Raw genomic sequence first — 22,265 nt, 5'->3', positions numbered from 1 at the left:
GTCTTAGTTGCTTTGGCTGACAATCTGGTATATTGAGCTGTCTATGGTATATTTTAAATGCGGTACTATATCGATATACCACATATACCATTTGGTATTTTTTAGTATTTTTGCAGTATATTTGGTATATTTTGAGAATAATACCGAAAAATACATTTCTTTTATTCAAAATGGGTAGCGGGTATATCACAGTCGAGTACACTCGACTGTAGCTTTCTTACTTGTTATTATTTAAATTAAATAATTAATATTAATTTTCTCAAAATAAATATAAAAATTATTATATTATATTATTTTTAAACAACAAATTGTAATCGGTGCCTGAAACTGTCTGTTGTTGACAATTTCAGTGTTTGGGGTGTGCACTGATCGTTGAGTCATTGATACAGTCAATAAGGACAAACCACCATAATTTATACAGAAATCTGACCAGTTTTGCTCGCTTTGCATTTTGTGATTATTTTAAATTAATTAATTTTTTTTATTAATTAGCCGCTGAGATACGCGAAATCGTGTTTATTCCGCGCAACTTCATATAAAAATAACGGCCTTACAAAATTGTTGAGACCACTTTTCGTTCCGCAGTTCCCAGCACAAAACAATTTTTAAGCGTATTGATACTCCGATAATATGTGGATATATGTGAATATCAAATCAGTTATAATTCGCAAAGTGAGGAGATGCATCAATATAGATAATATATAAAAAAAAAATAAAAAAAGCGTCTGTGTCATTTTCTTGTGAACACTTTGCAACACTTTTTGTGTCGGCATGAAATGTATGTAACAGGTAAAAGGAGGCATTTCCGACCCTATAAATATATATATGTATATTCTTATCAGCCTCAATAGCCGAGTCGATCTAGCCATGTCCGTCTGCCTGTCTGTCCGTATGAAAGACTGGATCTCAAAGACTATAAGAGATAGACCTATAATTTTTTCGACAGCATTTGTTATGTTTGCACGCAGATTAAGTTTGTTTCAAATTTTTGACACACCCACTTCCGCCCCCGCAAGTCAAACAAATCGAATAACAAGCGTAATTTTAAAGCTAGAGTGTGCTCGACTATGAGATACCTGCTACCTATTTTGAATAAAACCAAAATATTGTGGTAATACTCTCAAAATTCTTAAATAACTTCGACAATGTTTATCTGATCGCAACCAAATAAGGAATTACAATTCCTATACATAGTAAACTTGATCTGCGTGCAAACATTACAAATGCTGTCGAAAAAAAACTTATAGCTCTGTCTTATAGTATATGAGATAAAGAAAATCATCAAAAAAAAACAATGCGCAATTACTTTTATTTCTGTCAGTGAGCTTGAAAGGGAATGAAAAAATATAAATCGCATTACAAAAAAAAAAAGTATGCATGTATTCTCGATCGGGATTTTAACTCGCGCATCACAATATGTTGGGCTTGCAACCTATCAGCAGAGCCAACGCAGTCCTTGTGCAGACGCCATTTAACAGAAAACATCTAAGACACAAACAATTGTTGTTGTCATCTTCTTTGACACTTTCGCCGCAGCAAAACAAAATTGACGTGCGCTATCTGCTTGCTGCGAGGCAACCGCACGTTGCGAAACTTCACTTTCATACACATACCAATATAGGCAAGTAGTAGTGTAGATACATGGACGCATCCATACAAACAAAAGCACAGCGCAACGAAATACGCTCGTGCTCGTAGTTAGCTAGTTAGTGGTTAAGTCTCCAATATAGTTCTCACTGCTAACAATAATATAATGGCCCTGATGGGAACCCAATTTTCCGCTTTCTATGTCATTTTAGAATTTTCAATGAGTTCCTACATTCTTCCATTAAATGTATTCATGTTTGGCGATTCAAAAAAAAATTATTTTAAAAGCTCAGCTCTTTATTTGACTGAAAGCTAGGATTTCTTAATACATGTGTATATAAAGTTTTGAATTTAGATATACATATGTACTGCTATTAAGATTAAGACAATCTTATCGATCAGTCATCTCCTTTCTGGATCTGAATTTGCGTTAAGTATATATTTGCACTGTGTTGCAATTGACATTTTTTTTTTATAATAATAACTATACATTTTTCTGTCATGCAATTCTTTATTGGCACGCATAGGCTTTATAAACTTATGGCTCTAAGGCATTAAGACTAACTTTTCCCGCACAAGCTAGAAATTTGTATTGTTGTATTGCCATGCTGCGGTATTCACTTTTCGTTTTCATTTTGAAAACGAAAAAATTGGTGCTCCTATTTTCACTTTCACAAGATTCTTTCAAATTGCAAAGAGAAATTTGTTTTGGTTTGCCTTGCCGAAATGAAATGTAAATGCCTTTTTATACATTTAATCAGATCATATTTTCCAAAGGGAAAAAATAGTTGAGTAGTTGGTTTATTTAAATGCTATGCAGGATAAAATTATCCTTATGTGATAATTTCCACGCAGGAAATTGAACAAACGAAAGGTATTTTTCGCGTTGTTTACTTCTGACCAAAACATAAGTCAGCTGTTTCAGCAGTAAAAAATGGAACGTTCCGATAGCAAAATGATGACCAAAAACTTGTGCAAAGCGAAGCACCTAAAAATTAAAATCTCGGCTTTGGTCCCAAAACGAAATCAAAAAGTGAATACCGGAGTATGCCAGTTTATTTTACTCGATAATTATTTTGCTTCATGCTCACAGATGCTCCAGTCAATAATTTGAGAACTGTACAATTACAATTTGTTTCAAACTGGGACCTTTTTGTACAGCTCGCTCTTGTTTTACTGCACTTGTTGTTATTGTTAATGTTATCAGTAATATAGAGCACATCGCGGGTTGGTGCTATCGATAGGTTCCATTCTCCAACGTTCCTGAGAAGCTTCTCAACTTTGCGAAAGTCGTACAGAAACACTTTGACGACAAGCTGATGTTTTGTAGAGCCGATTTAAAAAATTTAATTTGCGTACTTTATGGATTTTTCATAAGCTTAAACTTAAACAATTTTTTTTTTTTTTAATTAATTAACAATTCCGCATAGTCTATGGAAATTTGTATCGTTTCATTCATTCATTTATCGCCGCTATTCAAACAATTTGTTTCTTCAAATATTATATTATATGTATGTATATATTTGGTATATATTACAAAATCAAATTGCGGTCACATTGTTTTGACATTTCCAAAAGTCAAGTGCGTATTGTTGATAAAATAGAAAAAAGTTGTAAAATGGAAAAACCACGCGTTAATAAACGTAAAGAGAAGAAAGAAAAATCCAACCACGCTATTAAGGTATGCGTACAAAATTACCAATATTTACATAAAATTCAATATACCAATATTTGCAGATTGTGGTGCGGCATTTACCACCAACCATGACCGAACAAGAATTTTTGGAGCAAGTCGATCCATTGCCGGAAAACGATTCGTACTATTTTTGTACGGCAGATTGGTCGCTTGGCCAAGAGGCAACATGCCGCGCATATATTGACATGTCGCTGAAGGATATTTCGGACGTACTGCAGTTTCGCGACCGCTTTGATGGTTATGTATTTGTCGATTCTAAAGGTGCCGAATACGCTGCTATTGTGGAGTACGCACCATTTCAATGCTTTATGAAGAATAAGGCGCGTAATCACGACAACAAGGTTAATACCATTGAAAAGGAAACTCATTACCAGGACTTTCTACAAAAGTTGGCGGACGAACGTGAAGAGGCATCGCGGTTAGGCGACTTGAAGATTGATTTTAATATCGAGCAGCGATCAGATGATAAAGTGAAATCAACGCCACTGCTTCAGTATTTGGCAAACAAAAAGGAAAAACGGCGTGAGGAAGCACGTAAACGAAATGAAGAGAAACGCAAGCAACGCGAGGAATTGAAGTTGCTGCGTGCCGCAGAAACGCCAGAAAACAAATCCAAGGATGTCGCTGGTGACAATAAAAAACCAGGCAACAATAACAATAATAATCAAAAAAAGGAATTTAACAAGGATGGACAAGTCCAGGATAAAGCAAAAAATTCGCGTTCCAAGCGTCGCACAGAACGCGATCAACGTCGACGTGAAGAGCATGAGCAACGAAAGTTGGCCCGAGATCGTGAGCAGCGGGATAAAAAGAAACCTGAGCGAACTGAAAGGCCAGAAAAAGAGAATCCGAGTAAAAAATCGTCAAAACCAAATCAAGCAAAAGAACAGAAACTGAGCAAAGACGTTGTGATTCTTAAAAAGGAAACTATTATTGATTCGAGTGCTGTTGTCTCCAACACAGATACAGAGAAATCTGTAGATGCTTGCAGCGAAAGGTTGGCTTCAGATCAACAGGGTAAAGAAGAGTACAAGCCGCCCGAGGTATTCCCGCAGAACAGCTCTCAAGCTCCAAATCAGCAGGAATCTCGAAAGTCCGCAAATCGGCGCTCAGCCGATGAGCGTCGCATAAGAAATAAGGTAAATTTGTCAAAAAAAAATATTAGAAAAATTTATACTAGAAGTCTTTTTCTATTTCTCAGGATCGTCCATCCATTGCCATATACCAGCCTAAAGTTCGAAATCGTCTCGGATCCGAAGAAAATTCTCCAAATGACTCCAAGGATGCCGCACTGTCAACGGAAAAGCCCGCGTTTCCAACAGTTAGCGACAGCACTGAAATACCGGACGAGAAGTCAAAAAACAAACGATTTAGTCGACGGAATAAGCAAAAGACTCAGGATGGTAAGGAAAGTAATGAGCGTGCTCAAAGTCAAGTCTCAAAGTCTTCCGAAAGTAGCACAAGTGCTCATTTAACCACATTAAAATGATTTAAATTAAATATGTAAAATTCGCGTATACTGTATTTCTTTATTAGTAAAAATCATTCTCCATATCCATTTGATTCGCTGATTTCTGATTGTTCTTGACTTGATCCTGCGATTGATACATATGTGCTACTTGATTGGCATCCGTTGCATGCTCAGCATTCTTATCGTCGCGGATGCGGATGAATCGTGGAAAGCGTAGTGAAATGCCACGATCACTATCCACAATACCAATGGCGGCGCGATGAATGGGACTTAGCGATAAGTCAGCGCATTTGACCTCCCAAACTTGAACAGGTTCGAACCAAGCATCCGGCTCCAAGCTGGCATCGTAACGGAAATATGATTTGGCCCCGCTGAGCACATGTTTGCTTAGGAACTCCGAGTGCGCACGCAAATCCTCGTCAGTGAAGCCTTGAATGCGAATTTAATTAAAAAATTCCAAATTATCCACTCAATTGCTTACCTGTGCCAATTTTACAAATACTTTGATATTCTTCATTCTCTGCATCGTAGCAGGCCAATAAGTAACCACCGTATATGCCAGTGCGTCGTCCCTTGCCTTTATAGCCGCCGATGACAACCAGGTCGAGAGAATCACCAACGTTTGACAAATAATCCTTCTTCAATTTCAACCAATTTCTTGACCTTTTCGCTATTTCATAGGTGGCCTCCTCATCTAGAGTTTTAACCATTAAGCCCTCACAGTTCCCCTTGATAGATTCCTCCAAGAATTGCTGCACTTCATCCATATCATTAGTGTTAAGTGCATTGGCAAATTTCCATTCTCCTTCGACCTCTTGGAAAAATTCAAACAAAAGTTTGCGACGTTCCGATAGTGGCTTTGTAACTAGCGAGTTACCATTTATATAAAGTAGATCAAAAATGTAAACACAAACTTGCACTTTAATTGTGGCAATATCAACGTTTTTCCTCTTGCGAGTAGTCAACACTTGAAATGGCAAAATCTGGCCACGCTCCAAGTCCCAGGCAACAATTTCGCTGTCAATTATATATGATTTTATGTCATTTGTCTTCAGAATCGCCTTACTTCGAGCAATCAGATCCGGATATTTTTCGGTATTATTCTCCGAATTGCGAGAGAAAATGCTCATCTCACCAGAATCGTTTAAGTGTATTTGGGCTCTTTCGCCATCGTACTTCCATTCGCAAGTGATGTGCATGCCACTGAAGCGTTCGAGGACTTCATGCACACCCTTTGTTGGCTGGGCCAGCATGGGCTTTAGCGGCATGCCGGGATGCATGGGGCAACGAGTCTGTAACTCCTTAATATCATATTTTAATAGGGCCGGAATTATGATGTCATAGTTGGGACATTGGCTGAGAAATGCAAGAGTGAATTATTTAAAACCAGTGTTGCATTTATCTATGTAACATACCAAAAAGTAGTCTTCAAAATCAGCGTGGTCTCTGCAATTTCATCTTTGTAAACATCGGACACTTTACTGACTTTACAGTCTTTAATGTGGTTCTTCTTGACCAAAGCGACAGCCAGAGCTGTGAGCAGGCTCTGCTCCGCGATGCCAATACGCAGTTTACCAATTAAGGAGCGTATAAAGAAGCGAGCCTCGGAGAAGCGACAGGCCACAAACACATCGTAGACAAGCGTAATTTTCGATTGTCCCGATATCTTGGCAATCTCCCTTAGCTTGCTAAACACTCCACGTATATTCAATGGCTTCGGACGAAACATCATGCGTTGCGATACTCGTGACTGCTCTGCCACAATACCTAGATCTCCAATCAAATGAGTTTGCGATTTGATGTGCGCCAAATTGCGCCCCGTCGCCTTGGCAATGGCCTTCATCAGCGATGTTTCGGCAACACCCAGTTCGAGGCCCTCATAGGCAGGCGCCAGTTGATTGATACTAAGGTACACACTTGGCAGTAAGTCGTTGGGCGTAACCATCATAACCGAGCAGAAGAAATTGCTCAGTATATCAATCATTTTTAAGCGACCCTTAGTCTCCTCAATTACTTGAAACGTGCGTGCTAAGGCTAAGTATGGTGTCCTTGAAGGATATTGTAAATAGGAATTCAGAACTGGGATATCTATACTTACAAGCCTTGGTCTTTCCAATATGCCTGCTTAAGTGGATGATAGGTGTCCATGGATGGGTCGAACATTTCGCCAGCGTCATTCTTATCCACCTCTGCATTTAATTGCATCATCTTCGGCTTGCTAGGAGTTGGAGAGTCATCCTCAACTACATCCATTGTTTCAGTTGATGCAGCTGGTGACACTTCCTCTTTTTGCATTTCATTTTTAATCGGGTTTACCTCTTCTTTTACCTCTTCTTTTTTTTTAGTTTTAGGACTATCCTCCACAGGAGTATTGTTGCTTCTTTTTTTGTGATGATCAATAATAAATAAAATTTAAATTGTGCCTTTAAATGTGCAGTTCAATAATGATTCAGGTGAGTGTAAACTTACTTGGTTTCATCTTGTAGTATTGAACTTTGTGGTTCAATTTTCGGTTTAAAAAACGACCTACACAAAAGAGATGAACAATTACCTTAAATTAATAAAAGTTTTACAATAATATTTACGTTATTGACTTTTGCATTGCTTGATTTTTTTGCACAAAATATGCGAGATAAAATGCCGCCTTTTTTAGCTCAACAATCGATATAATAGGTTATATCGATATCATAATATGTCGATATTCAATTCAACCTAGATATCGATGTCACCGTAATATCAAATCTTTACTGACAAAATCCCTTATTACAAATTTATAATGCAAAATAATGTTATGATAAATGCATATAAAGGAAAATAAATTTAATTGAATAATTCAATTTTGTAATGTTGTCTTGTGTTTATGATTATTTATTTAACGATTTGTGTATGAATTTTAAATTTGTATTTATTGGCGGTTTATATATGATGATTTTAAGTATCGCCACATCATCCATCACTCTAGTATCAATCAGTATTTGTGAAAGGTACTTACTTCAAAATACTTGATACAAATTTCCTGCATTGCGCATCTCTAACATTTGTAAGAGGCTTGTTGAATCTTTGAACAATTACAAAAATTATTTGAAAAAACCGACGAAATACGATGGCGGACGAAAGCATAACGCGAATGAATTTATCGGCAATAAAGAAAATAGATCCATACGCAAAAGAAATTGTCGATTCCTCGTCACATGTGGCTTTTTACACCTTTAATTCGGATCAAAATGAATGGGAAAAAACGGATGTGGAAGGAGCGTTTTTTATTTATCACCGAAATGCCGAGCCATTTCACAGTATATTTATCAATAATCGCCTAAATACAACATCATTCGTGGAACCCATAACTGGCAGCTTGGAACTGCAGTCGCAGCCGCCATTTCTATTATATCGCAACGAGCGCTCACGTATTCGCGGCTTTTGGTTTTACAACAGTGAGGAGTGCGATCGAATCAGTAATTTGGTGAATGGCTTGCTGTTAAGTAAGGAGACGAATGGGGGACAACAGCCGCTGGCCATGCTAAACTATCCCAAGCCAGAAAACTCGAGCATATTTAACATGCTGAGTCAGGCGCAAAAAGAATACAATGCACAGATGAATAGTCCACTGCAGCCGCCGCAGCCATCAGGAACAGCAATAAGTCAAACTGAGGCCATGACATCCGGCAACGTGATGAAGTTCTTTCAATCCGCCAAGCAGGCCACAGCCGAGGCACTGCTAAATCGTCCGCAGCCTCTGTCGGTCGATCAGTTGGAGAAACAGCAACGATCTGTCACGCCAGTCGAGACGCCAAGCCAATCATTCGCGCAAGACGGCGGCGAGTTTGTGGGTGCCGCAGAAAGTCCACTGTCTCCATTTCTAAAAGCAGCTTCTGGATCAGCAATACCGAGGAATGCAGCTGGCAAGCCGCTATCTTTGCTAAGTAATATGAGTTATAAGAAGAACGTGAATGAATCACCAGCGTCGGCCTTAATTGCAACTGACGATGCCGAGCAGTGTCTGCGAAGATTACTCGTTGGCGATAAGCCTGATGCTAAGCCAGCACTGATGCCGCCAACCATGTTTGATGTGCCTCCTGCGAAGGTGGTGGAAACAGAGCAGCTGGCACCACTTTCACAACCGCTGAACAGTGCACAATTCGTGCAGGCCTTTACTTACCTTATTCAGAATGACAAGGAGTTTGTCACCAAATTGCATAATGCCTACGTTAATGGCTGTTCCAATTCTTTGATTGACTCAAATACCACATATCAATAAATAATACAAAATCCTATTTTTTGTCGAAAATAGCAAAATATGTGTTTCTATTTACAATCTGACAATGAGGAATCCCGACCAAAATACCAAAAAAATTTATAATTATAAGATTTAATTTCTATTATATTTTATTACTTGTCACTTGTGATTTTATTTGTATCACAATTTAAAACATAAATGGCTCCCATTGTTTTGTCGTTCGATTGGGCTTTGGTTAACGCCTTACTCTAATCAAAATGGATTTCATGGAATGTGCGTAGTTTCAAATAAATTCAGTCTCTGTTTTAAAGGAATTACGGAAAACATACCTAAACTCTTATTAAAAAAGCATAGATTAGGTGAGCGCAATGTTATAATTTTGATCAAATTTTCGATAATAATAGATAACAAATTAAATGATTTTCAATCAGGCATTCAGATTATATAGAAAACTGACAAATATACGATATTGGCTCAGCCTAGCTGCAGGAATTACAAGTTATACAAATATGCATTCTATAAATAAACAAAAAGAAAACTTAAATTGTTTTCTTTGAAAGTACGACAATTATATCAATTAACCAATAGAATGATTGCCGTAGATCTCCTTCGCATAAATACGGTGCTTTTGTCCAGGATTCGACACGAAAACCACAGTTCTCCAGCAACATCAAAAATTGTGTTGCTTCCTCCTCGAAGGTTGGCTCATGATCCAGGTGGGAATTATCTAAGAGAGGCCTCAAAGGCAAGTGCGATGTGTTTGTTTCCACATAGTGCATGTAAGGCAGCACCAAGGCAACGACAGCTCGTCCATCGGGTGCTAAAGCTGCATGTATGTCCTCCAGGAGCATGAATGGGTCATAGCAACGATCAAGTACATTGAGACATAGAATTAACTCCAGGTTACGAAGTTGCCGAATCTCATCAACTACATTGAAATTAAGCTTCTTCAGGCGTTTTCGCATTGTCCAGCTCGCCTCGGTTGCGAATACTTGCAGCACGGCGTTGCCACTTAATTCGGAAACGCTGCTTGCGACACGTAAGGAAACTTCACCATCACCGGCGCCAATGTCAAGCAAAGTAATCTGAAACATTAGCACAACGCGGTATTATAACTTTTATGACGCAGATAATTTATTATTTTTTACCGATTCTGTAGAGGATCTTGTGCGCAAGCCTCCAGCCTCCAGCAGCTTGTAGAATTGTTCCTCTGACAATATGAACATGGAACCTCTTTTTAACAGGCCATTAATATCTGTTTGCGTCATAAAGAACTGCAAGACTGATCGGGCCAACGCGTGCCAAAGATGCATCCATATGTTGGAAGATAACATTTTTGCACGCTCCAGCCATCTTAATGTGGTTGGATCCGGTCGGTTGAGCGCCAGAAACTTGGATTGGAACCTTTGAGGTAAGTCGCCATTTAATGTATACCACTGCAGGAAATACAGTTTAGCATATTCACAATAATCTATGTGTGTTATTTTTAGCATGCATACCTGTTGGGTGTCTATATTCTCCAGAAAATTATCATTATGGAATTTGGCGTGTATAACACGTGCCAAAGTGCCGCGGGGTCGGTAAGCTTCCATCGTAAGTTATAAATGCTGTTGTCAAACTACATTTGCATTGCATACAATCATATATGTAAACTACACGAGATTTGCAATTCTCCAATAAAAAAAAAACTGTAAATGCCTAAAATTTGTTATCGTAAACAAAACGTGCACATACACACATATACGAGTGTGGAGAAAGATGTTTTTGACAACATGAATGTTTTATGCAACCAAATAATATTACAATATTTAATTTAGAAAATTTTACTGTAAAAAATGTATAGGGACTCCGACTTTTGTTTGTTTCTTAAAAGAAAAGCTTTATTAAATCTGTTTTATTTGCCGGGATGTGACCATAAACAAAATTTATAAATATACGTTGAGTATACCAAAATTCAGAAGCCTTGAGAATTGATAAATTTAAAAAGTCTCACCATTTTAAACAGATTGTTCAATATTTTATAATAGTTAGTACCGTAAAAAGTATTAAAAATTAATAATACGACATGTCAACAAATTCAAATCTAAGCATCGATAATTCTCTACCCCCAATAATTTCGATATATTACAATATAGCTTCAACACGCAGTGCGACCATTTGTTTTAGCAGAAAATATTGTCATATTGGAAACAAATTGTTGGTATATTTTGAAAATCAACATGCGGTCACGCCAGTTGTATTGTACTGAAGTTGTGTGTGAGGTAGTTGTTTTTGTGTATGAAAATAAATAATATAAGATGAGCTCGCACATCTTAACAAACGTTGAGGAAAAACCCAATACGGCCAGTTTAGACGAGCTGCCCTATTTTCCCGAAAAATATCCTGGCAAAGTATGTTGCCTGTGCAATTTGGGAGAGAGAAGTGCGCTCGGCCAAGGGGTCATGTTTCAATTAAAAGTGCCTACGGATTTCAAAGAAAAGAATACACCATATCTATCTAATGACACTGAAAAAGAGCAGAATATGTTGCGGAAACTTAAGTGGCTTAAATCGAAAACAGTCTGTAACGGCGAAAGCCAATATGAGCTGGATAAAATCGGATACTCGGACATTGTAAATGCATCGCTATTTCTCGACGATGAGTTTGTTTACGTGCATCGCATGTGCATAATGTGGTCGATGCGTAAAATGCAAGTCTCGGATACCGAAATCTTTCAGTTTCTCAGTCAATTGTCGGAGTTCTTGGAGCAGAAATGCAGTTTTTGTGGACAGTATGGAGCATCGATTACATGCAAAATGAATTGCCGCCAAATCCATCATTGGCCTTGCGCCACAGCAGCCGGTTGTTTGCTCATCCTGGAAAGCTTCACTGTTTTCTGCACAGAGCATTTAAGCCAGGTTCCATTGATCTGTAAGTAGACATTTAATTTTCTGATTTATTAATATATGTATATATCGAATGCTTCTGATTTTTCTAGGTAGTGACAATAACGTCGAGTGTTTAACGTGTTCTTCATTGGGTGATCTCTCGAAAATGGTCATGTGCTGTTCTTGTGGCGACCACTTTCATTCCACTTGCATTGGCCTGGTCAATCTACCTGGTATATAATCTAGTTATATCTGGTTTATTGTTATAAATTCTGATTCAGTATATTTACAACAGATACTCGAGCCGGCTGGAGCTGTGCACGTTGTACAAAATGTCAGATTTGCAGACAACAGGACTCGATTGACGTAAAGTATGTAAAGTGCGAGCAGTGCCAGAAAATGTACCACGCCTCCTGCTTACGTCCAGTGATTTCATCAATTCCCAAATATGGCTGGAAATGTAATGTGAGTGAATCAATGGAGTTATTTATTCTATTATAAACTTTTTAATATACTCGTTTCTCGGCATAGCGTTGTCGCGTTTGCACTGACTGTGGATCAAGGACGCCTGGTGGTGGAAGCTCGTCCCGCTGGCATAGTCACTACACAATTTGCGACTCTTGTTATCAACAAAGAAATAAAGGATTCTCTTGTCCGATCTGTCAGAAAGCCTACAGAGCTGCAGCCTACAAAGAAATGGTCAAATGCAGCTGGTGTCATAAGTAAGTCATTTGCTAGCTGTCATTGTTCAGACTTTAGGGCCTGCATCCTTTGTAGTTGTTATTTAATTTAAAACAAAATGTTAACCAGAATTATCAATTTAATGATACATAAGGAAAAGTAATAACTAATTTACACGTATTCTTTGTAGATTTGTTCACAGCACATGTGATGAGGAGGCTGATTTAGCGGCCTACCACAAAAAGAAAGAGTTCAATCCCGACTATGACTATGTGTGTCCCAATTGCAAGACAAACTCAACCGTACCGCAGCTTAAAACTGAGCCTGAACGTTCCATTGCCGAAGCTCAGGCAGCGGAGCATTTCAATGTCAAAGACGGTGATACAGATCCGTTAGATGGCAAGCCGTGTGGCGAAATTAGCAATGAAGACCCACTCAAGTTGCCTAGCACCAAGAAGAAGGTATGCTTAACTAATATGCGTGGCAAAGGTGGCAAGTTTGTGTTGCATCGCGTGGGTAGCATGTCGCAAATGGGCAAGAAACGCAGCAGTCGCGGCAAAGGGCGGCAGTTGGTGCTACAAAGCGGCTCCAGTGAACGCTATATTAGCCGCAACTTGGACACGGACTTCTCAAGTGATAAGAAGATGCTGCTTTGTTCGGCTCGCGATAAATATTCTCTTACGCAGGACATTTGCGTAATGTGCGGCTCAGTAGGCAGTGAATCTGATGCAGTACTCATAACGTGTGCTCAATGCAGTCAATGCTATCATCCTTATTGTGCGGGTGTCAAACCGTCGCGAGGCATTCTTCAAAAGGGCTGGCGCTGTTTGGATTGTACGGTATGCGAAGGATGCGGGAAGAAGAACGACGAGGCGCGTTTACTGCTGTGCGATGAATGCGACATATCCTATCACATTTACTGCGTGAATCCGCCACTTGATGCGGTGCCTCATGGCAATTGGAAGTGTTCGTTTTGCACGCTCTGCCAAAAGTGTGGACGCAATCCAACTGAGAAAGTTGATCATAATGATGCACAACAGCAGTCGCCTGAGTGTGCGCCTTGTGCCAGTCAAAACAATTGCACTGTTTGCACAAAAGCTTATGTCGACGGTGAGACGATAATTCAGTGTGAACAGTGCTCGCACTGGTCGCATTACCTTTGTGATAGCATTAACACGCAACACAAAATCGAGCATTACGAGAACAACATTTACAAGTGCTTCAAGTGCCGTGCCAGCGTCACACAGCCCCAACCAATAGCTGCCAGTGACAACTCGTTGAACGCATCAAAACTTGTGCCCGATGTTAGTCAAGAAAGCAAGTCTGTTATTTCAACGGATCGTACCATATTATTGGCAAACGACTTGCTCGAGAGCACAGAGGCAATTCATTGGATTGACGGGGTCTGCTTGAGTGAAAATGGCTTAAACATGATTAAATCCCTTTCGACTGAAATTAAGCGAAAGCGAAAAATGCGACAACCGATTGGACACAAAGATGGACAAATGGATGCTGGAGGCTCTGATGAGGTGCCAAGCGATAAGTACAAGGATGGGATGATTTGGGACAGAGCGGAGTCAGCATTACCCGAGGGCTTCTCTATCTCTACCAATGATGACGGCGTGCACGTGTTACGCAAAAAACGCCAACGCAATTTGCAAAAATTAGGCATCGGTGGTTTTTCAGTGCGAAATCGGGCGTTCAAAAAAGATAACGAGGATACAATTGATCCATTAAATGCAATGCTAGTTGCAGACAAGAAAAAGAAAATCATTCGCAAAAAGCAAAAGAACAAACTAATCGAAGCATATCCGCCTTATCTGCAAGAAGCCTTTTTTGGTAAACCGTTGTTGGAATCGGGAGATGCTGTCGTCTACGATTCAGATACATCCGATGAAATCGATACAACAATGAAAATATTTTTCACTAATGTCAACAATAAGAAATCAGAGGAAGAAACCAATGTATCAAACAAAAGTCCTGTTAAATCTCTCAGGCGACCGAAGCCAGAAAAACTATTGTCATTGCCTGAGAATAAAAACATTTTTGGTGATCAATTTGCAATGCCAACACATTCGAACGATGATCTTGTATCGGAGGCTGCGCTGTTCGGTATACCATTTTTAATTAGTACTTATTCTGTATCGCTACTTACATGAAATACTTTGTTTAGATACGTCTATGACGGATATTTCGAGAAATGGAGCTACGAATAACATTCATACATTGGACCCCTTGGTACATATACATATTAAAATTACAAATCTTGGTTACTTATCCAATTTTTCCATTACAGACCGCTCAGGGAATTGCCGGCTTAGATGTAAACCATCATAATATGAATTTAATGGGAGCCACTGACAACATGAAACCCCAAATAAGGTAACCGTAAAATGTTATTGACCGTTACATGTAAAATGAACATTACTTTTTCCAATAATTACAGCGAACAGACTGTCTTTGTGGAGAACTATGCTGTGCCTTCACAGTTGACGCAGGATCAAAAGTTTCACAATAAGATGTTCTTGCCGGCAAATGTAAATGCCAAAGCTGCCCAACTTCATTATCAGCCAAAGGTCCAAACCATGCCAACGCAGATGTCAATGCAAAATGACAAAAGGGTTGTAGAGGAACCAAAGCCCAATGAACCGAGCACCGAGGGCATGAATGTGGGTACCCAAAAAACAGCAGAGAAGATGCGCAAGGATGAAGGTAAATATATCTAAATAAATGCATTTAGCAAAAGGAACATTAAATGAATGTTTTTATGTAGATCTTGGCTTAATGGCGACCATATCAGCAGTGCTGTATGCAAACACAGAACATGCTAATCTTAAAGAATTGTATCCAAATTGGAATGATCGCTGTAAGCAGATACTCAAGCGATGGCGTTCATTGTGCAATGAAAAGAAGGCGCCATTTCTGCAAAAGGCTAAGGATAATCGGTCCGCGTTGCGTCAGCGGCGAGAACAGTGCAAAATCAGTCAACCAGCAGTAGCCAAAACTGAGAAACCAGATGACAATCGTGCTTGGAAAAGTCAAACCTGTAAACCGAAAGAAGAACAAACAAATATGTTTGGTAATTACAGTAAGTAAATGCTAAATTATTACTACCATTAGTTATATTATTATTATTATTAATATTTCACCTATATAGATGGCATATCGTATGACGCACCGTGCTTTATGGGATCAACTTTACACCCTCCAAATTCACATCCTACTACCCCAATACTTAATGAGAACCTGGTAGTAAAATCAACAATTCAAAGGAATCCCATGCAACCTACTGCGTCGCCTTCGCTAAAAATATCGTCAGTTGAACAGCGAATGGAGTTAAATCCGACATCCTACGGAACAGAACCAGTTGGTGATAAAAAGCTTAGGAATCTACTACAAAAAACGAATTCTGAAGCCATGCTAATGACGTCCAATTCGGAATACTTTATGCAAAGTGATGTGCTGCGACTTGGACTCTTACAAAATGCTCCAATCACGCAAAACAATCCCATGTTGAGTATGAGTGGCAAGCCCCAACATTCAGAGATTCGAAGTCTTGAACAGGATGGCAAGAATCCACTTGATAGTATCAAGATGTCTGAATCACAAGAGGGCATTTCATCATCTACTGTTGAGCTAGAGAATGTTGGCTTTGGCGATATATTGGGTGGCTTTGGGGAGGGAGACGATGATGATCTACTGAAATCATTAACTTCGGAAATAGGCGAGGATTTCAATATACTTGAGTATGCGGATCCAGAACTAGACGTCAATGTGCTCAACACATTGGATTTTGAAGATACTGAAAAGAACTCAACATAAAAGTTATTGGACTTCAAATTGAACAAATTTGATTCTATTAATGTTGACAGTGCATATTTTTAAGCATTTGAATGCAATATTGTATTTTTATATTGTTTATACATATATGTATATATGTGACGCATAGAAAAAATCATAATTTTGACATAATAAATTCAAGGAAATTCGTTTTAAGAGTATACGTAAATAAATTGTACTTTAATATTCTTTATTCTCTTTGAAAATCCATATAAAGCAATTGAAGCTCTTTTTTAGATAAATTGTAGGGGTAGTGTAAGCTCGTGGGTACATAGATTTTGCCCATTACTTGCCTAAAATGAATTAAATGGTCAATATGTACATACATATGTATATTTATGAGGAGTGGACATTAGCTTATACGTACTTGTTGAAATGCTCATCGTATCCAACAGTATAATCGTCGGGAATTTTGGCTTCCGCTGTAAAGGATATGCATTCGGGCGGCGGCGATTTTAGAGCATAGAATGGATAGTCAAAGCTATTAATGTAGATGTCGACGCACAGACCATGACTGCCCAGATGCAATTGGCTGGCCACAGAAGGCTGACTGAGACCACAACTGCCCAGCATAATATTTCTGTGACAAGAGTGTATTAAAGTACCCTTATCGCGACTTGAGTGAAAACATTGTACATTCTTGCCAGCTTTCGAATGATCCACAGCAATGGGATCAAAACCTGGTCCAGCCATATCACAAGCTGTAATTATCAGAAGTTACTAATAAACGAATCTACAATTACTACATATTATTATTATTCATTATTACTGTCTATATTTTGGAGCGTGAAATGAGGCTGCAAGGATCTGCCAACTGCAGACGCCAGCTGTCCACCAAAACTGAAGCCAAACAAATATGCGCGATTGGGATCGAAACCATGTTGTATTAGGCCTATAATAATTCCGACAATTGCCTCAGTAATGTGCTCAAAATTTGAGTACAACCTGCACCGTAAATAATTTGATTGATATAAATTTAATTGCAATGCATTTCATTAGGTGGCTTACCTCATGTAGGACGAACTGGCAACGGTGCTGTAATCAATGCATATCACACATCCTTTGCGATAAAAACTTAAGCCTAGGAAAAGTATTATTGTTGTAACCGATGACTTGTGTAATTTTAAAATAACGTACGATCTATCAAAGAAAGCGCCCACTCATCGGAACAACTTTGGATCCAGCCATGTAGTACAATCGAAATCTTATCTGATGGTAGACATCCTGATGTTTTCAGCATATTTTCATTCAGATCAACGGATGTTTCCAAAGTCTTCGTATTGTTTCTATAAAAAACAGGGCAATCAGCTTAAATCAACTACCAATTTTTGCACCAACTTGAAAAATTGCACTGTCATCGTTTTGCGAACATCTGATTTAAATGCTCTGGCCAAGATATCTTTAGAAAAAATGCAATAATTAATTTTCAACATGTATGTATGTATATTATGATTAAAATTTTGAATACCAGTTGATTCATATCGTGTTCCGTGTTTCAGGAATATTTGATTTTGGTCCAATTTAGAATCAGCGTAATGGATTGAAAGTGTGAAAATTGTTATGAGCGTACTATTGCAAATAAAAATCCCTAGTTTGGAGTATATCATTATAGACTATTTAATATAATTAGAAAATATTAACACAAACTTTATGCAATAATATACAATACAAATGACACAAAAAGCAGTATGAGAAATAACGAAAATAAATTAAATTTTGAAAGCCGGCATGTACATATTATTTAAGTAGATACTTAAATAGATCTACAACAAAACCATCTATATACATTTAATTTGAAGGAAGTCATCAAAGTTAATGTATTCCTATTGCAATGGACATTTTAAATATCGATAATTCTTACGGCTTATCGAAATATCATTTGCATTTTGGTAAAAACAAATCGAATTTATCGACCGAAGCAGCTATAAAAAATTGATGCCGGCTAAAGCAGTTGTTGCCCGCCAAAAAGTTTGCTGATGACTCATAATTGATCTCATTATTCCTGTTGAAGTTCGAGTTCCATAAAAATGTAGGATTAACTTATAAACTTAGGCAATTGTGACAATATCTCGAAGTAGATGTAGTTTTATTTTCCCTTGAATAAGTTTACGTCCAAGTTGATTTTCAATCTTTGAAATTTGTATTCACCAAAATATATTTTAAATATGCGTGTGTGTTGTGTGTATATTTATATACAAATTTTCTGAAACATCAAATATTATATATTTCCCTACTGATTAGGGCAGTCGTTTGGCGACTGTTTTTTTGCTGCCACCAGAAGGTTTGCTGTGCCCACCCTCAGGTTCATCGTCGTCGTATTCATCATCTTCGTTCTCGTATTCCTCTTCATCGTCGTCATCTTCATCATCGACGATGTCACCGGTGAAATAAAGCACAGCTTTTGGAATAATTCGAGCCCGCAAAAAGTGGCCGATTTCAAAATCGGTAGCTAATATCTAAAGAATGTAAAGGAAATAATGTACTTAAGAGAACTTCATTGAAATTAATACGAAATTAAGGACTTACCTGCTGAGAGTCATCATCGATATCTTCCTTGTCGGTTGGAACTTCTGGTGGATTGAAGAAATTGAAGAAGGAATCTGTAGGAACCTGTTTGACAATTGTGCGCACGGCGCCACGTTCCTTATGCTTCTGTTTCTTCCTGATGGTTTTAACTGTCAAATTCATTTTTTTTCTCCCAGTTTATGACACATCCCTAAAGCGTAACGATGAGATACAGTTATTTCCTAAATATTTTAAGTGTTACCACATTACCTTGCATTTATAAATCTCTGGACCTTCAAAAGCAAATGGATCGTCCTCATCAACAGTGGATTTTAGGAAGTATTGCTTTGTCAGCACAGTGTTCGTGAAGAATTCATTTTTCTCGAAATGAAACTCCAAAATGTAAGAATGCTGCAATATTAACATGGTTACAAAATAAAGAATATTCGTTTTGTCTGACGAAAGGGGAAGATGGATACTCACTTCATCATCATACTTAATTACAATGTCGGTGAGCTTGCGAATAGCCGGCTCGTCGTGAGACTGAACCATTTCAGACAACATTGCTGTATTTCTGAAAACTGTCAGCCAAAAGTCTGGGATACCCTTGGCATCCTGAGGCATTGCCTTAATTGCTTTCAACGACTCGTTGAAGGCATCGCCAACAACTTCATCGGGCAGACTCTCGGGTTCCTTCCATTTTGGCTTCTCTTCAGCTGGATCGACGGCGCCGGAAACAATTTCCTTGCGCTTTTCAAACATGGGTTGATACTTTAATTGGAATTGCCTCTCCAGCTTGTAGACCTCCTCAAAGAAAGCCGCCTCCAACTTCAAATGATCCATTTGCAAATTTTTCAAAACGGTGATTCTCTTTTGAACGGCTGCTGGCAACGCTTTGACCATTTCTTGCAAATACTGTCGTCGTAGCACCGAATTCATGTAAGCCGGCCTATTGAATACACTTCAAATTAATTCGAAAGCTCAATAAAAAGACGCTATTCTATTTACATGGATTGGCAGTCGGAATTCGATTTGTCATCATCGACTTCGTTGCAAGACTCGACTTCGATGTTTCCCTCTGGAGGCGCTTCCATTGTTAATAATTTAAATGCAGGCTTCTGAAACACATGCAAATTACATATAAATCAATTAGACACGCACAATAAAGTCCCACATATGTGGTAATAGTTTTATTCTTTTGTCTGCTCTCACTCCCTTTATTAATTTGTACATCTATAAGTACATACATGCTCTACATGTAATGTTCGTTTTTATGTATATGTATGTATGTACATTCTCATACATACATGATAGTTAAATGCGCATATATGCAAATTTATGGGTTTGACTCAATTTGCATATCTCTGAATTGGGTAAATTGGTAGAGCATTTTCTTTTACATACGAATATCTATACTTCGACTTTTTTAAATTTATATATCAAAGAATTGCAAAAACAACACAAAGGGCACATTCCTGTACACCACATTTTTGCAAACACGTGTTAGTTTCTACAAAATGTGGTATCCCCTTCTAAGTGAGTGTATTATTACAAAAATTATAAAATAAAATTACGTTCTTTAGTGTAAGTCTAATTGTTGCGATTTTTTATTAAACGCATTGTTGAATCTAATATATATTCGACTTATGTACGTACCTCAGACCGAAAAAATGTTTGAATGAAAAGCACGCCGAAAACTTGCCGATTTAAAAGGTATGGTTTCACAGGGTGGCCTGTACATATTATACATTTTGAAACTGCTTCTATTCGCTTTCACAGGGTGTACCCTCTGACTAAAGTTAAAAGGAAAAAGATAGCGCCGCAAAGTTCGTGAACTGCATTTTCAGCATATCAAATATTTTGTAAATCAAATAAGAGGTTGGTTTGCCAACCTATCAAATCTATTTTCATTTTTAACAAGTAAGAAAGCTACAGTCAAGTGTACTCGACTGTGAGATACCCGCTACCCATTTTGAATAAAAGAAATATATTTTGCGGTATTTTTCTCAAAATATACCGAATCTATTGCAAAATACTAAACCAAATGGTATACTTGGTATATCGATATAGTACCGCATTCAAAATATACCATAGACGGCTAAAGAAACTAAGACCCCTAGTAAGTAGTAGGCGTTTTTGCCTATACGAAAGTATTTCAGGAATCATAACTACTATAATAATTATTGTATATACTAAAATTCGCAACTCTAGCTTTAAAATTACGCTTTTTATTCGATTTTTTTTTATTTGCGGGGCGGAAGTGGGCGTGGCAAAAATTTGAAACAAACTTGATCTGCGTGCAAACATAAGAAATGCTGTCGAAAAAAATTATAGCTCTATCTCTTATAGTCTCTGATATCCAGTTTTTTAAACGTCTCGGCTGTTGACGCTGATCAAGAAGATTTTTCGTTCTACCTGTTACATACATTTCCTGTCGGCACAAAGTTATAATACCCTTCTACCCTATGGGTAGCGGGTATAACAAAATTCTTATTTTATTAAATATGTACTGAATTGGACTGTCATTTATTACATTACATTTACACCCGCTTAATTTTTTGGTAACTAACTTGTTTCCTTACCTGTACCTACTAAATTTATTTAAATATAATCAGGCATGCTCCAGTATTCACTTTTCGTTTTCGTTTTGGGACCAAAACCGAGATTTTCGCTTAAAGTTGCTCCAGTTTTCGCAAGTTTTTGGTCATCGTTTCACTATCGGAACGTTTACTATCGGAATTTTTACTGCTGAAACTGCTGACTTGTGTTTTGGTCAGAAGTAAACAACGCAAAAAAATCCCTTTCGTATGTCCAATTTCCTGCGTGGATAGAACTCACAGAAGGATAATTTTATCCTGCATAGTTCCCCTGAAAGAAATATATTTACCTTTTGTCTATTTTGCAAATAATTTGAAACTTTCTTTAAAAAAAAAATCAGTTGAACGGCATCAGCTGTTTCCCACAAAAAAGGGGATGCCACGTTTTTAAGCTTAAGTAATTACATGAAATAAATTAATTTTTAAAAAACATATTTTACCCAACTTCAACAAATTTAAGGCCATCCGTTTCATTATATAAGTATTTTTAACTTGCTTTTTCATTACATTAAAAGTATCGCAGCTTAGGCGATAACTCATGGTGTCAGAATTATCGGTCGCTCACCAAAACGAAAATTGTTGTTGCCGACGGCAAAATTTTATTTCCAAATTTGAAGTGGGGTCAGAAATTAGTCGTTCTAAAAATAATTACAAGCCTAATTGATCTTCTGGCGTTCTTAAAAGAACGTCAATAAACCAATGAGTTAACTATTTTTTTCCTTTTGCAAATAAGATCCGATTTAATGTAGAAAAAGGCCAGCTAGCTGTACCTTTAATCTTGTAAATG

The 22,265-nt window shown here is 37.9% G+C and overlaps 7 protein-coding genes across 7 annotated transcripts; 3 read left to right on the top strand and 4 right to left on the bottom strand.

Annotated features, from left to right (window-relative positions):
* The first annotated feature begins 3,109 nt into the window (after nucleotides 1–3,109).
* On the top strand, nucleotides 3,110–4,841 carry LOC133845460 (regulator of nonsense transcripts 3B). The gene is made up of 3 exons (XM_062279926.1): nucleotides 3,110–3,268; nucleotides 3,325–4,422; nucleotides 4,485–4,841. Exons 1-3 carry the CDS (start codon nucleotides 3,206–3,208, stop codon nucleotides 4,770–4,772), a joined length of 1,449 nt encoding a protein of 482 aa, XP_062135910.1. The 5' UTR covers nucleotides 3,110–3,205; the 3' UTR covers nucleotides 4,773–4,841.
* On the bottom strand, nucleotides 4,788–7,484 carry LOC133845459 (DNA ligase 1). The gene is made up of 6 exons (XM_062279924.1): nucleotides 7,340–7,484; nucleotides 7,224–7,280; nucleotides 6,853–7,134; nucleotides 6,170–6,802; nucleotides 5,236–6,110; nucleotides 4,788–5,183 (listed from the first exon to the last, which is right to left on the bottom strand). Exons 1-6 carry the CDS (start codon nucleotides 7,354–7,356, stop codon nucleotides 4,816–4,818), a joined length of 2,232 nt encoding a protein of 743 aa, XP_062135908.1. The 5' UTR covers nucleotides 7,357–7,484; the 3' UTR covers nucleotides 4,788–4,815.
* A 283-nt stretch (nucleotides 7,485–7,767) lies between these two features.
* Nucleotides 7,768–9,470, top strand: LOC133845461 (mRNA-decapping enzyme 1B). The gene has a single exon (XM_062279927.1). The coding sequence runs from the start codon at nucleotides 7,858–7,860 to the stop codon at nucleotides 9,007–9,009; it is 1,152 nt and encodes a 383-aa protein (XP_062135911.1). The 5' UTR covers nucleotides 7,768–7,857; the 3' UTR covers nucleotides 9,010–9,470.
* On the bottom strand, nucleotides 9,344–10,888 carry LOC133845464 (protein-L-histidine N-pros-methyltransferase). Its single transcript, XM_062279930.1, has 3 exons — nucleotides 10,488–10,888; nucleotides 10,137–10,424; nucleotides 9,344–10,073 (listed from the first exon to the last, which is right to left on the bottom strand). Exons 1-3 carry the CDS (start codon nucleotides 10,578–10,580, stop codon nucleotides 9,528–9,530), a joined length of 927 nt encoding a protein of 308 aa, XP_062135914.1. The 5' UTR covers nucleotides 10,581–10,888; the 3' UTR covers nucleotides 9,344–9,527.
* Nucleotides 10,889–11,181: 293 nt separating this feature from the next.
* Nucleotides 11,182–16,989, top strand: LOC133845458 (histone-lysine N-methyltransferase 2C). The gene is made up of 10 exons (XM_062279923.1): nucleotides 11,182–11,898; nucleotides 11,966–12,088; nucleotides 12,151–12,320; nucleotides 12,387–12,577; nucleotides 12,727–14,648; nucleotides 14,710–14,774; nucleotides 14,833–14,918; nucleotides 14,983–15,248; nucleotides 15,310–15,624; nucleotides 15,694–16,989. The coding sequence occupies exons 1-10, from the start codon at nucleotides 11,286–11,288 to the stop codon at nucleotides 16,356–16,358; spliced, it is 4,416 nt and encodes a 1,471-aa protein (XP_062135907.1). The 5' UTR covers nucleotides 11,182–11,285; the 3' UTR covers nucleotides 16,359–16,989.
* On the bottom strand, nucleotides 16,534–18,039 carry LOC133845463 (uncharacterized). The gene is made up of 7 exons (XM_062279929.1): nucleotides 17,845–18,039; nucleotides 17,715–17,775; nucleotides 17,514–17,662; nucleotides 17,385–17,457; nucleotides 17,146–17,321; nucleotides 16,744–17,077; nucleotides 16,534–16,669 (listed from the first exon to the last, which is right to left on the bottom strand). The coding sequence occupies exons 1-7, from the start codon at nucleotides 17,981–17,983 to the stop codon at nucleotides 16,567–16,569; spliced, it is 1,035 nt and encodes a 344-aa protein (XP_062135913.1). The 5' UTR covers nucleotides 17,984–18,039; the 3' UTR covers nucleotides 16,534–16,566.
* A 454-nt stretch (nucleotides 18,040–18,493) lies between these two features.
* Nucleotides 18,494–20,680, bottom strand: LOC133845462 (nucleosome assembly protein 1-like 1-B). Its single transcript, XM_062279928.1, is given in 8 exon segments — nucleotides 18,494–18,645; nucleotides 18,647–18,832; nucleotides 18,903–19,070; nucleotides 19,072–19,092; nucleotides 19,152–19,292; nucleotides 19,365–19,830; nucleotides 19,890–19,999; nucleotides 20,538–20,680. Coding segments are annotated over 7 exon segments (1,107 nt in total). The 5' UTR covers nucleotides 19,976–19,999; nucleotides 20,538–20,680; the 3' UTR covers nucleotides 18,494–18,606.
* Nucleotides 20,681–22,265: the final 1,585 nt, after the last annotated feature.

The sequence above is a fragment of the Drosophila sulfurigaster genome, chromosome 3 (assembly GCF_023558435.1).
Source record: "Drosophila sulfurigaster albostrigata strain 15112-1811.04 chromosome 3, ASM2355843v2, whole genome shotgun sequence".
Lineage (NCBI taxonomy): Eukaryota > Metazoa > Arthropoda > Insecta > Diptera > Drosophilidae > Drosophila > Drosophila sulfurigaster.
Note: the sequence above shows the minus strand (reverse complement) of the source record. Positions and strands in the feature narration are given on the sequence as shown.

Bases quoted from the DNA above. Each gene is read 5' to 3' on its own strand.
- LOC133845460 (XM_062279926.1), top strand. From the start codon at position 3,206: ATGGAAAAACCACGCGTTAATAAACGTAAAGAGAAGAAAGAAAAATCC. The intron at 3,269-3,324 runs GTATGCGTACAA...CAATATTTGCAG, and splicing joins AATCCAACCACGCTATTAAG to ATTGTGGTGCGGCATTTACC. The intron at 4,423-4,484 runs GTAAATTTGTCA...TCTATTTCTCAG, and splicing joins AGCGTCGCATAAGAAATAAG to GATCGTCCATCCATTGCCAT.
- LOC133845459 (XM_062279924.1), bottom strand. The intron at 7,135-7,223 runs GTAAGTTTACAC...TCACAAAAAAAG, and splicing joins ATACTACAAGATGAAACCAA to AAGCAACAATACTCCTGTGG. The intron at 6,803-6,852 runs GTAAGTATAGAT...ATATCCTTCAAG, and splicing joins TATTGGAAAGACCAAGGCTT to GACACCATACTTAGCCTTAG.
- LOC133845461 (XM_062279927.1), top strand. From the start codon at position 7,858: ATGGCGGACGAAAGCATAACGCGAATGAATTTATCGGCAATAAAGAAA.
- LOC133845464 (XM_062279930.1), bottom strand. From the start codon at position 10,580: ATGGAAGCTTACCGACCCCGCGGCACTTTGGCACGTGTTATACACGCC. The intron at 10,425-10,487 runs GTATGCATGCTA...TATTTCCTGCAG, and splicing joins AGAATATAGACACCCAACAG to TGGTATACATTAAATGGCGA. The intron at 10,074-10,136 runs GTAAAAAATAAT...CTAATGTTTCAG, and splicing joins CAAGATCCTCTACAGAATCG to ATTACTTTGCTTGACATTGG.
- LOC133845458 (XM_062279923.1), top strand. From the start codon at position 11,286: ATGAGCTCGCACATCTTAACAAACGTTGAGGAAAAACCCAATACGGCC. The intron at 15,249-15,309 runs GTAAATATATCT...GTTTTTATGTAG, and splicing joins GAAGATGCGCAAGGATGAAG to ATCTTGGCTTAATGGCGACC. The intron at 15,625-15,693 runs GTAAGTAAATGC...TCACCTATATAG, and splicing joins AAATATGTTTGGTAATTACA to ATGGCATATCGTATGACGCA.
- LOC133845463 (XM_062279929.1), bottom strand. From the start codon at position 17,983: ATGATATACTCCAAACTAGGGATTTTTATTTGCAATAGTACGCTCATA. The intron at 17,663-17,714 runs GTTGGTGCAAAA...TGTTTTTTATAG, and splicing joins ATGACAGTGCAATTTTTCAA to AAACAATACGAAGACTTTGG. The intron at 17,322-17,384 runs GTAAGCCACCTA...TTTACGGTGCAG, and splicing joins GCCAGTTCGTCCTACATGAG to GTTGTACTCAAATTTTGAGC.